The sequence below is a fragment of the Carettochelys insculpta genome, chromosome 6 (genome assembly GCF_033958435.1).
Source record: "Carettochelys insculpta isolate YL-2023 chromosome 6, ASM3395843v1, whole genome shotgun sequence".
Classification (NCBI taxonomy): Eukaryota; Metazoa; Chordata; order Testudines; family Carettochelyidae; genus Carettochelys; species Carettochelys insculpta.
Genome location: NC_134142.1, coordinates 63,363,516 through 63,379,230, shown reverse-complemented (window position 1 = coordinate 63,379,230; position 15,715 = coordinate 63,363,516). Strand labels below are relative to the sequence as shown.

The 15,715-nt window shown below is 42.9% G+C and overlaps 1 protein-coding gene across 1 annotated transcript in view; it reads left to right on the top strand.

The window, feature by feature from the left end:
* The window catches only part of LOC142015382 (cytosolic phospholipase A2 zeta-like), a 60,147-nt gene extending 45,326 nt beyond the window's left edge, over positions 1-14,821 (top strand). The window contains exons 14-22 of the mRNA XM_074998862.1: positions 4-140; positions 1,952-2,174; positions 2,982-3,096; positions 3,958-4,095; positions 4,929-5,036; positions 6,678-6,872; positions 7,917-8,083; positions 8,778-8,964; positions 14,422-14,821. Coding sequence (XP_074854963.1) covers positions 4-140; positions 1,952-2,174; positions 2,982-3,096; positions 3,958-4,095; positions 4,929-5,036; positions 6,678-6,872; positions 7,917-8,083; positions 8,778-8,964; positions 14,422-14,642 — 1,491 coding nt within the window. The 3' untranslated portion in view covers positions 14,643-14,821. The remainder of the gene's footprint in view (positions 1-3; positions 141-1,951; positions 2,175-2,981; positions 3,097-3,957; positions 4,096-4,928; positions 5,037-6,677; positions 6,873-7,916; positions 8,084-8,777; positions 8,965-14,421) is intronic.
* Positions 14,822-15,715: the final 894 nt, after the last annotated feature.

The following is a 15,715-nucleotide window of genomic DNA, read 5'->3' as shown; positions in this document are numbered from 1 at the left end:
TAGATCCCAATAGTGGCAGTAGTGGCATCAGGAGGTGGGATGAGAGCCATGACTGCTTTCTATGGCAATCTGTTAGGACTCCAGCAACTTCATCTCTTGGATATTCTGATGTATATATGTGGAATCTCAGGATCCACCTGGTATATAACTGAAACCTTTCCTCCCTCCTTTGACCTGAAAAAACAGCTTTCTATCTTAGCTGAGCATTGGGCTGGCGACCCAGGAGAGATTCTTGCACCACCCAGCTGATTAGCAGAGCACCCACATTCAGTAGTGTATGTTTCTACTGGTGCTTCACATCCATACACGCCTCAGTGCACATAACAAATTTTATTTTGCACATGGATAGAAAAATTAGAGGGAACATTGCTGAAAACCCAAGTCAGCATTGCCTATGGAATGGTACTCTATTGACACATTTTATTTTACCAATATGAATAATTCATTAAGGTCATATACTTTGCCAGTCTCTGTTATTCAGCTGGCTATTTAAGTATCCTTCAGGTTTCTAAAATTCACCTATACTTGCCCATTCAAGCTCTGGGTACCTCACTAATAAATCAAAAATTACAGGATAAATATAGTCAGAGGACTGCCAATAAACAAACTCTCCTTGGTCCATGCCCTCTCAACCGCTTTAGCTAAGGAAGATCAGATGATCTTTGCAGGATGCTCAGATGACTAAGAAATCTGGGCTCTGACAGGCCAAGTGTGGGAGAATTGACTTCCAGAAGACCCACTTGTACAGATTTCTTACTCATGGAAACTCATGACGTAATTGTCCGTAATCTGAAGAATTGGTTCTTACCTATGAAGGCTCATTATCTAATAAATAAAAATGTTAGACTTTAAGGCGCTACAGGCCTGTTTTGTTTTAGTTTTGTGAAGATACAGGCTAACATGACTGTTCCTTTGAGACTATTTAGCTGCGTCTACACGTGCACGCTACTTCGAAGTAGCGGCACCAACTTCGAAATAGCACCCGTCGCGTCTACACGCGTCGGGCGCTATTTCGAAGTTAACTTCGACGTTAGGCGGTGAGACGTCGAAGTCGCTAACCTCATGAGGAGATAGGAATAGCGCCCTACTTCGACGTTCAACGTCGAAGTAGGGACCGTGTAGACGATCCGCGTCCCGCAACGTCGAAATTGCCGGGTCCTCCATGGCGGCCATCAGCTGGGGGGTTGAGAGATGCTCTCTCTCCAGCCCCTGCGGGGCTCTATGGTCACCATGGGCAGCAGCCCTTAGCCCAGGGCTTCTGGCTGCTTCTGCGGCAGCTGGGGATCTATGCTGCAGGCACAGGGTCTGCAACCAGTTGTCAGCTCTGTGTATCTTGTGTTGTTTAGTGCAACTGTGTCTGGGAGGGGCCCTTTAAGGGAGCGGCTGGCTGTTGAGTCCGCCCTGTGACCCTGTCTGCAGCTGTGCCTGGCATCCCTATTTCGATGTGTGCTACTTTGACGTGTAGACGTTCCCTCGCTGCGCCTATTTCGATGTTGGGCTGAGCAATGTCGAAGTTGAACATCGACGTTGCCGGCCCTGGAGGACGTGTAGACGTTATTCATCGAAATAGACTATTTCGATGTTGGCTGCACGTGTAGACGTAGCCTTTATGTTGTTCCTGAAAGTCTGAGGGCATTCAGACAGGTATGTTATTAAAACTTTAAGAGAATGCAGTGTTGAAGCCCAAACTGTGATCAGTGATTTAAAAAAAACCAAAAACAAAAACCAAAAAAAAAACAAAACCCAAAAAACTTTCATAGGACAGTAAATTCATTGTCAGATCCTAGGTGTTCTAGACAGTCCTTTAAAGATGCTAAATAAAACCAGCAATGTTAGGTTTAGTTCTGTTCAGATCACAAAGGGGGAGGGCAGCTATCTTTCTGCTTCTGCAGACACTTGTTATCTTCTATAATAATTTGTTAACTAAAAAACTTGCTGAACGTTTTACTAGGTGTTTGTCTAAACTCTACAAAGACCCTCACTGGTCCCAGAAAGACCTACAGGATGAAATAAGCATTGTTCGGAAACTTGTGACCAGCAGCAAAGTGGGGGCGTTTTCTGTGGAACGATTGATGTACTATTTTCAGCAGCTGATGATGTTGGAGAAAGAAGGATGGAAGGTCACACTCACAGATTTGTGGGGCCTTATCATAGAGTATTTCTTACATCAGAAGGTAAGGAGAGTCTTGGATTGTGAATAGTTTGTTTTCAGAATAGGAGTTTAATAAATCTATTTCAACCCTGAGGCAACTTATCTCTTTAGACTTCTGGGATGCTTCTTAGACTTCTCGTGAAGATAAACAGTTTTATAGGAGAAATGAAAACGTTCAGTAATACCTAATGGTGATTAAAGCCCCTTATGATTATCCTATGATAATCAAAAACGTATTTCATACTAACGTAATAGTAATTATCCTATGATCACAAATACATGGCATTTTCTGTTTTCAAAGCACTTAACAACCATTAGCTAAATTCTCTCTGTAAGACCTCTGAGACAGATAAGAATTATGCTTATGCGGATGGCCTAGCTCTGAAATAGAAAGGTCATGTTACCTGTCTAAGGCTGCATTCTGTATAAGGGACATGGAGGATTAGAACTCAAAATTTGTGGCCCACAATATTTTCCTCAGTAGGTATGTATATTTAGTACTTTGTAATTGCTTTTGTTTTTTGTTGTCTCTCCTGAAGCCCGAAGGAACCATTTATGAGGACTAAACCCTGTGAGGAGATGTTTTTTTCTCATATTATTTCAATTTCTGGATTGTGGATTACCGAAAGATGAGATTGACAAATTATTCCATGTGGTTTTAAAAAAGCCCTCAAGAGAATTTGCTTGAGAACATTTTCTGAATTGTTCATTATTCATGCGGTGTGATCTGGTTCTCTTGGTCACATGGTATTACAAGAGTGAGAGGAGACATCTTTTTAAAGGCAAAACCGAGCACCACAATAATATGAATTTTTCCTGCCCTATCCAGCAGGATCCTTCGAAGTTGTCTGACCAGCAGTCAGCGGTCAGGTGGGGACAGAACCCCTTCCCCATCTACGCAGCTGTCAATGTGAAGCCCAATGTTAGTAGACAGGAATTTACAGGTATCAAGTGAAGTGTTTTTTTTCCCCCCTCTCAAATCTGTAAACGGCATTTTCCCCTATCAATTTTAATTATTTTTGTGCTTGTCTCAAATCTTGTTGCAGAATAGTAATAATGGTGAGCAGTAACATACATTCTCCTTCATATGCTTGCTATGTTGAATTTACTGGGTGAAATTGTGTCCCCATTAAACTCTCTATGGGAGGCTTATCACCTGACACCAGTGAGGCCAGGATTTCATCAATTACGTATACCCAACTTTCCATGCCTTTAAAATTTGTAGTGATGTGTTCAGTAGCACATCTTCTCTTGAATCGGTCTTAGCAATTCTGCTTGTAATGATGACATAGTTTGCTTTTGACTCTGTGCCTCTGAGGGCATGTGCACAATTTTATTTGATGTATACTTGGTTTTGGTCTCGACACACTTTTGAATGCTGATGTGATAGATGGAAATTTTATGTGGCTGATTTAAAAACCCCATTCCTTAATTATTCCTGTCAGTGGCCCAATAGTACTTCTTTAAAGTAATTCTTCACCCTTTTCTGTCATCATGAAAATTTGTTGTTCTTGGGAAAAATTTAATAGTGAAATCCCGTGAATCTCTGTTAAGTTAAACCTCCTGTCAATCATGTTGCTCCCATGCCATGAGTAAGATGTATGTGGGAGAGTCTCACCTTGTGGCATTTAGGCAGTAATGTTGTGTTATCTAGCAGGTTAACTTTTACCAGCATAGGTACCGCTGGTATGAGTTTAAGAAACTCATTTGTCCTCTCTAAGTCAGTCTCAAGGGAGTGAGCAGGGGCTGAAAATGTTTATTCAAGTGTATTTGTGAGCTAATGATCTTGGTTTACCTGTTCCTAGAGTGGTGTGAGTTCACACCCTATGAGTTTGGTATCCACAAGTATGGAGCCTTTATCCGCATAGAAGACTTTGGCAGTGAATTCTTCAATGGGCTGCTACTTAGGAAACGTCTAGAGCCCAGAATTTGCTTTCTTCAGGGTAAGATCCGGTGTTGCTAGGAACACTCTATGAAGCTTTATAGCCACCACAACCTGGCAGACATTGACAAAAGGATTAAGAAGAATCAGATGTTTAATTTTCAGTGACTTCTATCAATAGCTGTTCAGGTGCATAAGAAGTTGCACCAGGAAACTGGGAGGCATCTGTGTCTTGGGTTCTTAACTGGACAAGAATTTAACTATAGATAGTCTGCCCAATCCCAGTTTTGTCCTGCATAAAATGCCTCTCAAGTTCTCCCAAATGGTTCTTTTTGTATTTCTCTTCTAAATCTAACAGCTGCCAACATGCTCCTTTTCTGCATTACTCATGTGTTGTGTGTTCTTTTTAACACTAGCTGTGTTTAGCTATCTGTCCATATTTCACTGTTTCACACTGCTATAGTAGGACATTAAACTCAAAAAAGCCTCGTGACTAAGTTGTGAACTCAGACAGGACTGTTGTTGGCCAACTGACCTATGTTGTGATCGGTGTGAAGGTTCTCTACATCAGCATCTCTATATATCTGCGCTCTCCTTGGTACATCTTAAAGTAAATTAACTACCTCATTTTACAGAATTCATTCTCAGGCTTTTAAAGGTTTGTCTGCGTAACCAATTATGCAAATATAATAAATAAAGAAAAAAAATTCCAGTTTTTTGCAATTTCTCTTGCTTACCCCCCAGAGGTGACTTGCGTGTTTCCAGAGGTATGTATACCATAATGATGGGAACCCCGATGTTGTTTCTGATGTGCTGAAATTGAGTTTGGCTGTGCTGTTCGGTGCATGATACATCTAGGGGACCTAAACTGATAATTTTTGTGTCCCATTTCAGGAATATGGGCCAGTGCCTTTGCTGCCAATCTAGATGAAATCTGGGATGAGGTGATTTCTTCAAAAGCTGGCTTTCTAGACACTCTGAAAGAGGCCATCAAAGCTATAGGTAAAGGACAGACAGAGAATGGGCTTTCGTAAGCCACATACAAGGGCTTTGAAAATATCTCCTCTGTTCAAGAATGTGTAACCCCTTTTCATAACATAAAGGACTACAGTTACACTACAGTGTCTGTGGACAAAAGTCACTGCTGGAAGAGATTTCCAGACAATACTTTTGTTGAAAGAGTGTGGCCACATACAAAAGCCAAATGGAAGAGCACTTTGCTCTGTCGACAGAGCCACCAGACTGCCACGTGTTCTGTCGACAAAACAGGCACCTGAAAGCACAACAAACAGGGATGCCCATTGTTCCGGATGCCCTGTGTATCAAGGGAAGGCCCTCTCAGACTTTCCATCCAGCTTTTTTTTGTCAACAGAATCTGTTGACAGCAGTGTTTTGTCACATGGCTGAGAGGCAGAGGGCTGCCAGCAAAAGTGCTTAGTTTTGTCAACAAACTGTAGACAAAACACATTTTGAGTGTGGATGTTCTGCCAGCTTTGTTGACAAAACTGGGCTTTTGTCAGAAACACTTGCTAGTGTAATCATAGCCATTCAAAGTTAATTTAGGAATGCCTTAACAGCATGGCCTATTGGGAGCCCATTTAGTGTAGATAATGGGAACATGATGGCTAAGTCTACGCTAGAGAGTTTTATCAACAAAACTGGGGTTCTGTTGACAAATTTCCTGGGGTGTGCACATTACCAATGCACTCTGTCCACAGTAAATTGACAATGTGACACTTCTGTCACCACCATTCTGCCATTCCCGTAGGAGGGATAATGCCTTTCTCAACAGAATTTTTTGACAGTGTTTGTCTGGATGATCCTGGGGACCTCTGACAGACAGGACTTCTGGAACACCAGGCAGCCCTGTCTGCTGTATTTCCGGCTGGCCACTCTGTTGAGAGAGCAGCTGGGCAGTCTGGTCATTCTCTGACAGAGTGGATCAACGGAGTGGTCTGCTCTCACGTGTAGCTGCTCTCTGTTGACAAAAGTTTTCTCTACAAGATCCCTTCTGACAGTAACTTCTGTCAACAGATCACTGTAGTGTAAACATAGCTCAAATGTGAGGCTGACAGGAGATATATAAAAAAAATGGTAGAGTTCGTAGTACAGCAGAACGCAAGTTCTCCTGACTAGTACAATGAAGAAGGGAAAATGGGCAGTAACACAACTTTAACTTCACAACAGCTTCAGATTCTGGATTTATTTACACTACAGCTATAATGGAGTCAGAAGATCTGGCAACATCTCGGTTATTCACAAAAGCACTTGCAATGTGATTGATATTTCGGGTTTAAATAGTAGTTATCTATGTCCCCTTAGCCAGATGAAAAGTGGGAATATGGGTGGATTTCACCTATACTAGACTTTTTAACTGTAGTATAATATGACTGGGGACAACTGAATCTTAATTGTTTTCTCAACTTTCTTTTATGTGGGCCAGGAGGTAGGGTTTTAATAATACCCTTCATTTTAAAAATATTGCTTGAGGTGATAGTGACTAGAATCCTGAAAAAGACAGAGGCAGTTTTTAAAAGACCAGCTGTTGCAGAGCAAAATATCAATATAAAGTGGCCAGGGAATAATGAAATTTGAGATTGGATAAAGATATCTTAATTCCTGTTTGTTTGATTCTTTTTGCAGATGAAGCACGTGGACACCCACCTCTGGACCCCTTACAGTTACAACAGCGAATGGTCCTGCCAGGTGGAGCCTTCCGACATTTATTTCAAGATTTAATTAAGATTCGCCTCTCAGTTGAAGAAAGTGCCAACTTCATGCGTGGACTGTATCTTCACAAGGACTATGCAAATGCCAAGGAGTTTGTGGCATGGAAAGGTGGGTCACAAGATTCTATGTGAAATAAACCAGAGTATGTGTCAGAGACATTGTGGATATTTAAGATGAGAGAGATGAGCAGTCAGTGACAATGCAAGTATGTGTTATGCAAGTACATACCGCTGTAAAGCTTGTAAATGGTCAACATGCTGCTGTGAGCAGACTATTCCAATTGGCAGTATAGAAGATTGCTTAAAACGCAGTTGTCATTTAAAGCAAGTTAAAAATATTATATCTGCAGTCCCTGGGGTTTGTGTAAACCAGAGCTTTGTGAGTAAATTCACCAACGCTACCAATGGAAATGCTGTTAGCCAAATGCAGTCTTCATTTACAAGCAACTGCAAGGACAGGGTTGTACTTGTTTTTATGACAGCAGACATGGGCCTATCTACATCAGAGCAAAAACATGCCAAATCCCTTTTGACTGTATTGGAAGTTGGCCTGTATGAAAGTTATCTGTCCCAGAAGGAGGGATGGGCTTGTGCTTCAGATACTGAATCAGGAATCAAGAGATCTGAGGACTGTTCTGAGCTCTGCCACTAACATTCTGAGGGCAGGTCAGTTAATCTCTCTTCCCTACCTTAAATGGAAATATTGAGGATTGATTAGTTAAGGCATGTAAGAGGCTTGGATGCTATCGTGTTTGTTTGTAAGCTTTTCTGTGGTGGTCTGATGGAGGTCTTTTTTGACTTGTCTCATTTTACTGAGTGACCAGGGTGAAAGTAATTTCCTTTGATTTGGAAAGGAAGTGGCCTGAAGATGTGAGTCTGTCCCAGGAAAGCTCACCTAATAAATTATTTTGCTAGTCTTTAAAGTGCTACTTGACTGCTTTTTTGTTTTGATAGTATATAGACAAGTATGGCTCCCTCTCTGTTCCTTTGATTTGGTGGAGGGTGGGTGTTGGTGTGTGTATGGTTAATGCAATTGCAGGGTATTGAAGCATTTCTCCTTAGGGTCTCAGATAATTTTCACCTTTTCTCTGACATTAGATTGAAGTGTTTTTTGTGTGCTTTTGTGACCAGTATGATTTTTGGGGTCTTTCAGGCCCAAATCTGGATGCCGTTCCCAACCAGCTAACTCCAATGGAAGAGAGCCTGTCCTTGGTAGATGGTGCATTTTCTATCAATTCTCCCTTTCCTCTGGTGCTTCAGGCAGAGAGAGGTGTGGATGTCATCCTTTCATTTAACTACTCTTGGGAAGCTCCATTTGAGGTGAGAAATAAAAAGGAGTGAAATTAGGCAAAGATATGTGCATACTGCTTAAGATATTGTGGGTTTAAAAGCAAATTTCTCATTTGTCAGACTGCCAGTCTGTGACACCAACAGTCAAAATGTATTGACCAAAATGCCAGATATACTAATATATAAAATGTTTGAGGGCTATCTTCCTCATCTTGTTAGTTTAAAAAAGAAAGATGGAAAAAGTTAATTCTGTCACTTGCAATCAAAAACTCCTCTGCTATATGGCTTACCATCAGAGTTTGATTCTGCACTTTCACTTTGAATTACAGGAATAATTTGCTGGACAGCAGTAGAAAATTGGTGACTGGAATCCTAGGTTCTGTCCCAGGTCTTGAGAGGGGCATAAATGTTAGTGGTTAGAGACAGGGCTAGCCAAAGCACATGAATACATTACTGTCGATGATAACAATTGTATTAAAGAAGTGCCTAGATGCCAAGCCTGAAGCCACACTGTATTAAACACTATGTGGACATACGTTCTTGAATGCTTCTGTAAATCTGGTCATAAAGTCAGAATGATATCTTCAGAGAGTTGTGTGTTTTAAAAGTCTCATCTTTATTTCAATGCCTAAATGGGAGTTGAGCTCTTTTGAATCTTTGGCACCACCTGATTTTTAGAGCCCATCCAGTAAAGAGAGAACCTACTTTTGTCTTCTGAGTTCAGGTGCTGCATCAGGCTGAGAAGTATTGTGAAGAACGGGAAATCCCCTTTCCACACATTGCTGTGAGTGAAACAGATAAGCAGAAGCCCAAGGAGTGTTATATGTTCATGGACCCTCGGAATCTAAAAGTTCCCATAGTGCTTCACTTTCCACTGGTCAACAACACATTCCAGAAATACAAGGCACCAGGTGAGGAAGTGTGGAATTGTATGTGGTGCTGAGCATTTTCAGCCCCATAGCTGGAAATTACTTTGCACCTTATTTAGGATCTTGGGGTGTATGGGGTGTCCAGGGAGGGGTAGCACCTCTGGTGTGGGGACTTGTCGTGTCTCTTCGGGGACGGTTCGTGCACCTTTGGTCCCCACCTGGCACCCAGCTGTCACCTGTGGCTCCAAGAAGCTGTAGCATGCAGCGGCCACATCCTGATAAACTGCTTCAACAGGCAGTTTAAACCAGGTGAGGGTAGCCAGCAGGTCTGAAACCTTCAGTGAGATAGGGAATTGCCTATCCCAGCATGCAAAGTCAGTCCCAGCGGACTGGGCAGATGAGATCAACAGCAAGATCCAACGACCAGGAAGGCAGTTCTGCAGTGCTCTGTGGAGAGCAAAGGGCGTGACAAGGCACCAAAGCTGGCATAGCTATCCACTGCAGCCTAGGAAGTCCCATCCATGACTACTTTTCGTACCACTGGAAACAGGCTTCTGAGGTTGAGTGTGGGGAACTGCCCTTATGCAATGGCTTTTCCACTTTAAACATTCTCCTGCACAGGTTCTTTGCACGTTCTCATCACTTCTGTCTACCTCAAAGTCCTGAAGCGATGGCGGACGGGCGAAGCAACAGGTGGAGGTGACCACTGGGTGTTGTAGCTCCAAACCTGAACATAGGTGACCTGTGAATTTTGGTCACTTGACTCTGACCCGGGATGACAGAGGAGTTCGGCAGCATCCCAGGCGACTGAGCAGGCCATTTTAGGAACAGCACTGCTCACCCTCAAAATGAGGGAGGGGACTAGAAAAGGTGTCCCAAAGATTGCTCGTCCCAACCAAAATGGCCAGCATGCTGCAGCTGGCAGTTTTACCCTCACAGCGGTCAAAAAACAGTGAAAAGAAAGATATTTGCAGCATGGAACTTTCTCACCCTCTTGGACAGGAAGAATACTATGATGCCTGAGAGAAGAATGGCCCTTATAGCAAGAGAACTGGCATGTTATAACATTGACATAGCCATGCTGAGTGAGACCAGACTGGCAGAGGAAGGATCCATCTGTGAACCAAAAGGAGGTTACACCTACTTCTGGAAAGGCAGACCAAAAAATGAAGACAGAATCAACAGAGTGGGGCTTGCCATCAAGACATCACTTTACATCATCTTCCTGACCTACCAGTGAGTGTCTGATCAAGCTCTGCTTCCCCCTTAACACTTCTCGCCATGTTGCAGTCATCAGCGCTTACACCCCCATGCTGACTGGCACCGACGAAGCAAAAGAAAGTTTCTACGAGGACCTTGACAATCTTGTGAAAGCAGCTCCTCCTAGTGACAAGGTTCTGCTGTTGTGTGATTTTGATACCAGAGTTGGCAAGGACTGTAGGACCTGGAGAGGGGTGCTGACGCATCATGGTGTTGGTAACATGAATGCCACTGGCCACCTTCTGCTGAGCTTGAGTGCAGAAAACGACCTGACGATTATCAACACTCTCTTCAGGCGAGCTGATAAATACAAGACTACGTGGATGAACCCAAGATCAAAACAGTGGCACTTGATTGACTATGTCATCAGTTGCAGGTGGGACATTTGAGATGTTAAGATCACCAGGGCCATGCGGGGAGCTGAGTGCTGGACTGATCATAGACTTGTCAGATCAGTCCTGATGCTGCACATCACACTGCTGCACTGCAAGAAGCTCAGGGTTTTCAGACCCTCCTTCAACATTGGGAAGCTGCAAGATATGGGTCATCATGAGAAATTCGCAGCCTGCCTCGACGAAGTGCTGACATCCCATGGACCTCTGACTGGAGACCCAACACAAAAGTGGGACCAGTTCAAAACCCTTGTGATGGAGTCAGCCAAATCAACACTAGGACTGAAAAAGAGAGTTCACCAAGACTGGTTTGATGAAAATGACGAGGCCATCATGAAGATCTTAGAGGAAAAACAGAAAGCATTTCTGCTATGGCAAAATGATCAGTCCTCAATCTCCAAATGTGATTGTTTCAAACACCTTCAGAGCCAGGTGCAAGTGGCACTTCGCAGAATGCAAGATGAGTGGTGGGAGAGTAAAGCTAATGAAGTCCAATACTACGCTGACACCAAGAACTCCAAGATGTTCTTCAGTGATATCAAAGCTATATATGGACCTTCAAAGTCAAGTACTACACCTCTCCTGTCTGCAGATGGCACGACCCTTCTGAGGGAGAAGAACAGCATCAACAGTAGGTGGAGAGAGCACTTCAGCAACCTTCTCAACAGACCCTCCATTGTCGACCCTATGGCCCTAGACCAGATCCCTCAGAAACCCACAGTAGACAGTCTTGACCTGCCCCCTACAATGGATGAGGTCAAAAAGGCAATCGGCTAGATCAGCTCTGGCAAAGCCCTTGGAATGGACGGTATCTCTGCTGAAATTTTCAAAGTGGCAGGACCAGTGTCACTTGAAGCGTTTCAGAACATCCTGATCACCATCTGAGAAGAAGACATGCCCAAAGACTTTAAGGATGCCACAATCATCTTGCTCTTCAAGAACAAGGGCAACAAAGCTGACTGTGGAAATAACCGGGGCATCTCCCTTCTCTGTACTGCTGGGAAGATCTTGGCTCGAGTCATCCTCAACTGTCTGATCACCAGCATCTCAGAGGAGAACCTACCAGAGGCACAGTGTGGTTTTCCGCCAGGTCGCAGCACCATTGACATGATCTTTGCTGTTCATCAGGTCCAGGAAAAGTGCATAGAGCAGAACTTGTATCTGTATGCATCTTTATAGATCTGACCAAGGCATTTGACATGATCAACAGAGAAGCCCTGTCGATTATCCTGTCAAAACTTGGCTGCCCGACAAGATTCGTTAACCCCATACACCTGTTCCACAATGGCATGACTGGCTTTGTTCTTTCAAATGGTTAGTCCCCAGATCCATTTGAGAGATCCAATGGTGTGAAGCAAGGGTGCGTGCTGGCCCCAGTGTTGTTCAACCTCTTTTTCACGTGTGTCCTCAGCCACGCAGTTAGGGACTTGGACTGTGGAGTCTACATAAAATACAGACTTGATGGGTCACTTTTCAACCTTCATCGTCTGAATGCTAAAACCAAGATGCTTGAGAGGCTCATCTTTGAAGCCCTTTTTGCTGACAACTCTGCGCTTATGGCACACATGGAATCTGATCTCCAGCTCATCAAGTTTGCTGATGCCACTCGCTTCTTTGGTTTGACCATCAGCCTAGGAAAGACCGAGGTACTGTTTCAACCTGCTCCAGGATCTGCTGCTCTCCCTGCTTCAATCTTTATTGAAGGAACAGAGTTAAAAACAGTAGAGGAGTTCAAGTACCTTGGCAGTGTGATAGCCAGCGATGGCTCCCTTGACAAAGAAATCAATGCCAGAATCTGTCAGGCCAGCTGGGTACTAGGACGTCTGAGAGCACGAGTGTTGAATCAGCACAATATCCAACAGTCTACTAAACTGAAAGTGTACAAGGCCCTAGTCCTGACCAGTCTCCTGTATGGATGTGAAACCTGGACTTTGTACAGAAAACACATAAAAGTGCTGGAGCACTTCCACATGCGCAGCCTGAGGTCAATACTGCACATTTGATGGCAGGACAGAGTTATGAACCTGGAAGTCCTGGACAGAGTAGGAACCAAGAGCATCGAAGCCATGATTCTGAAAGCCCAGCTTTGCTGGATAGGGCACGTCATATGAGTGGAGGAGTCAAGAATCCCTAAGCAACTCCTCAACGGTGAACTCTCCCAGGGCAAAAGGAAGCAAGGTAGGCCTTGCAAGAGATATAAAGACTGCGTGAAGGCCAACATTGCTCATGCTGGTTTAAAACCAGATCAGCTAGAGCAGCATGGAAAAGACCGAACAGGCTGGCGTATGACAACACGCATATGACAGCTTTGAAGAGCAGCAACGTGTATGCCTCATTGATGCTCGTGAGAGAAAAAAAGCAACAGCAGCAGCCGCACCAAAAAAGCCAGGACATTTCTCTTGTCCCCTCTGTGAACGCCCATGCCGTTCAAAGCTTGGACTCCTCAGCCACATGTGAGTTCACAACCAATAAGCCTGTGCAAGCTCAAGACCTCATTGTCAGACACGACAGACTACCTACAAAAATTTGGGATCTTATCTGACCCTCAGTGTGACACAGTTAGACGCCCATGCAGACTGTGCTATGAGAGTAGGAAAGCTTCTCTCTCCTACATAGCTTATAGTGGTGGGAGAGCTCTCTCCCGTTGGCTTTGAGTATCTTCACAGGACATGCTACAGTAATGCATTTGGAAATTTGTAGTGTAAACCTGACCGATGAGAAGAGTGACTGGGAGCCAAAAATGTGATCCAACATTGTCCACCATGTTATTTAAAGTGATTAAATATTTATATTAAATGCATAAATATGAAGGTTGCGTGTTCCTTATTCTGCTTGCCAGTCAGTGGTGGAATAGGCCATCTGTTTAAAACTGTTCTCATATTTTCAAATATTCCAAGAAAGTTTTTGTTGGAGTATATTTGTTTAGGTGTACTGTCAGACCAGTTCCAGAAGCCATCTTTACTGCATCGCTTGAGATAATGGATTCCTCAAGGTTGGGGCTGCTATCATAGCTTTGGTCTCATTTCTAAAAAGTTGTAGTCTGAGTGCAATCTTAAATTTTGTGTTAGGATAAAGACAATGGACCCTGAGGTGTTTGGTTTTATGAATACAGGCTGAATCTCTCTTGTCCACACCATCAGGACCTGACTAGTGCCAGATGAGAGAATTTGCCAGAGCAAATATTGTCAATATTGTTTAGCACATTACCAACACTTCCACTGCTTACTGGTCTCCTAGAAGATATTTAAATTATAGCTAAATAATAGTACAAAACACTGAGAGCCAAGACTGGTGGCTGTAAACAAACTTCATGGGACCACATGAAACTTGGCCACATCCATGAGAAGTGGTCATCCAACTAATTAAAATCATGCCGGATTACGGATGTTGCTGGACGAGAGTGTTATGGGTTACAGAGGTTCAACCTGTAGTAAGAACATTGGCATCCAAAGTTTTGAATGCAATGCTGAAGAATATGGGGTATAAAGGACTCTGGGTTCCCCACTGCAGCTGAACATGTTATGAATTAAAACTATTCACGGTGCCTGTAAGACAGGAAACAAGTATAGGACTTGAAAATCCCATGCTGTTAAACTGCTTAAAACACAACTTCCTATTTCAGCTTGTCAGGACCCTTGCCTGCACCCAGTGGCAAGACAAAAGAGCCATCTGTAGAGTTGGTGGAGCCAGTGAATGCTTTTTCTGCCAACCACTAACCTATGGGCAGGCTTATAATAAATCCTGATACAATTGTGATAGTTCCTTCTTCTGTTCCTGCACAAATGTGGGATCATCTTGCTAAGGGGATTGGTGAAAATTGTTAGTAATCTGATTTTTCTGTCCGCAGGAGTAGAGCATGAGACAGAAGATGAGAAATCCTTTGGTAACTTCTCTGTTGAAGGGGAAAATTCTCCTTACCGTTCCATGAACTTCACATATGCACCGGATGAATTTGATAGGCTGATAGAATTAAGCCGCTACAATATTTTGAACAACAAGGACGCTATTGTAAAAGCCCTTAATTTGGCCATGAAAAGAAGAGCGCTCAAGAATGTCAAAAGGAAATGAGATGTAGCTTTGTATTTAGGATATTGATTTGTATTTAGGATATTTAGTTGCTAGGGTGCTGAGTACACACAAGCACACCAAAGAGCTAAGCTATCTGCAAATGATGATCGTAGCTGACAACTATGCTTCATAGCATCTCCAAATACTATATATATCATCTAGACTTTGTTTCTGGGTGAAGTGTGTGACTAGAGCTTTTAATGTTAGCATTAAAATATTTTTATGAGCATGTCTGTAAGTTCTTATTGAGTTCTTGTGTTCCTTTTCAGTGTTTGAATCAATGGGATTCAAAATTTTGAGGAGTAAAGGCACTTTGAAGTAGCGCTGGCACTTCAAAGTGCCCGCAGCTACACTGCATGCTGACACTTCGAAGTTGCCACAGGGGAGAATTAGCCTGATAAAGTGCTGGCTAACAAAAACCATGCCAGACCATGGATGTCACCAGATGAGAGTGTGCTGGACTAGAGAGGTTCAATCTGTGTTGACATTTTCCACAGTAAGTACTCCTACTTCACATGCAGACTCTACTAGATGAGCTGTATCGCCCCCAGGACCACCGAGACAGGAGAATGAATTCAAGTAATATGCATCTGGGAGAGCATCACTGCTTCTGTAGAATTAAGATGGTGGGTTTAAGATGCTAAATACAGTATTTAAGCTAATGAACTGGCATGCTATCTTAAGAGTACCTAATTCATAAACATAAAAACAATGTAGGTTATAAGACTATTTCTCTTTTCATCAGACAAAATACAGCTACCACCCTCTGAGCACATGAATTGCAGATGAGATAATTTTCTGTTGAGCACATTAACATATAATTATAGACTCAATATTAAGGCATTCTATAATAGACAATAATGCAAAAGAAGAAACAGTGTACATATTGCAGTGAATGACCTTTAGTCTGTTTTATCATATTTTTTCTGTCCTAAACTAGTATAAAGTATATGGTATCTGATGAATTATAAAGAGGTGCTAGTCTGAAGAACCTAGAAGTTGTGGTACAATTTGTCTGTGTAGCATGTTCTATACAATACTGTCTCACTGCTTCTCTCTCTCTCTCTCTCTCT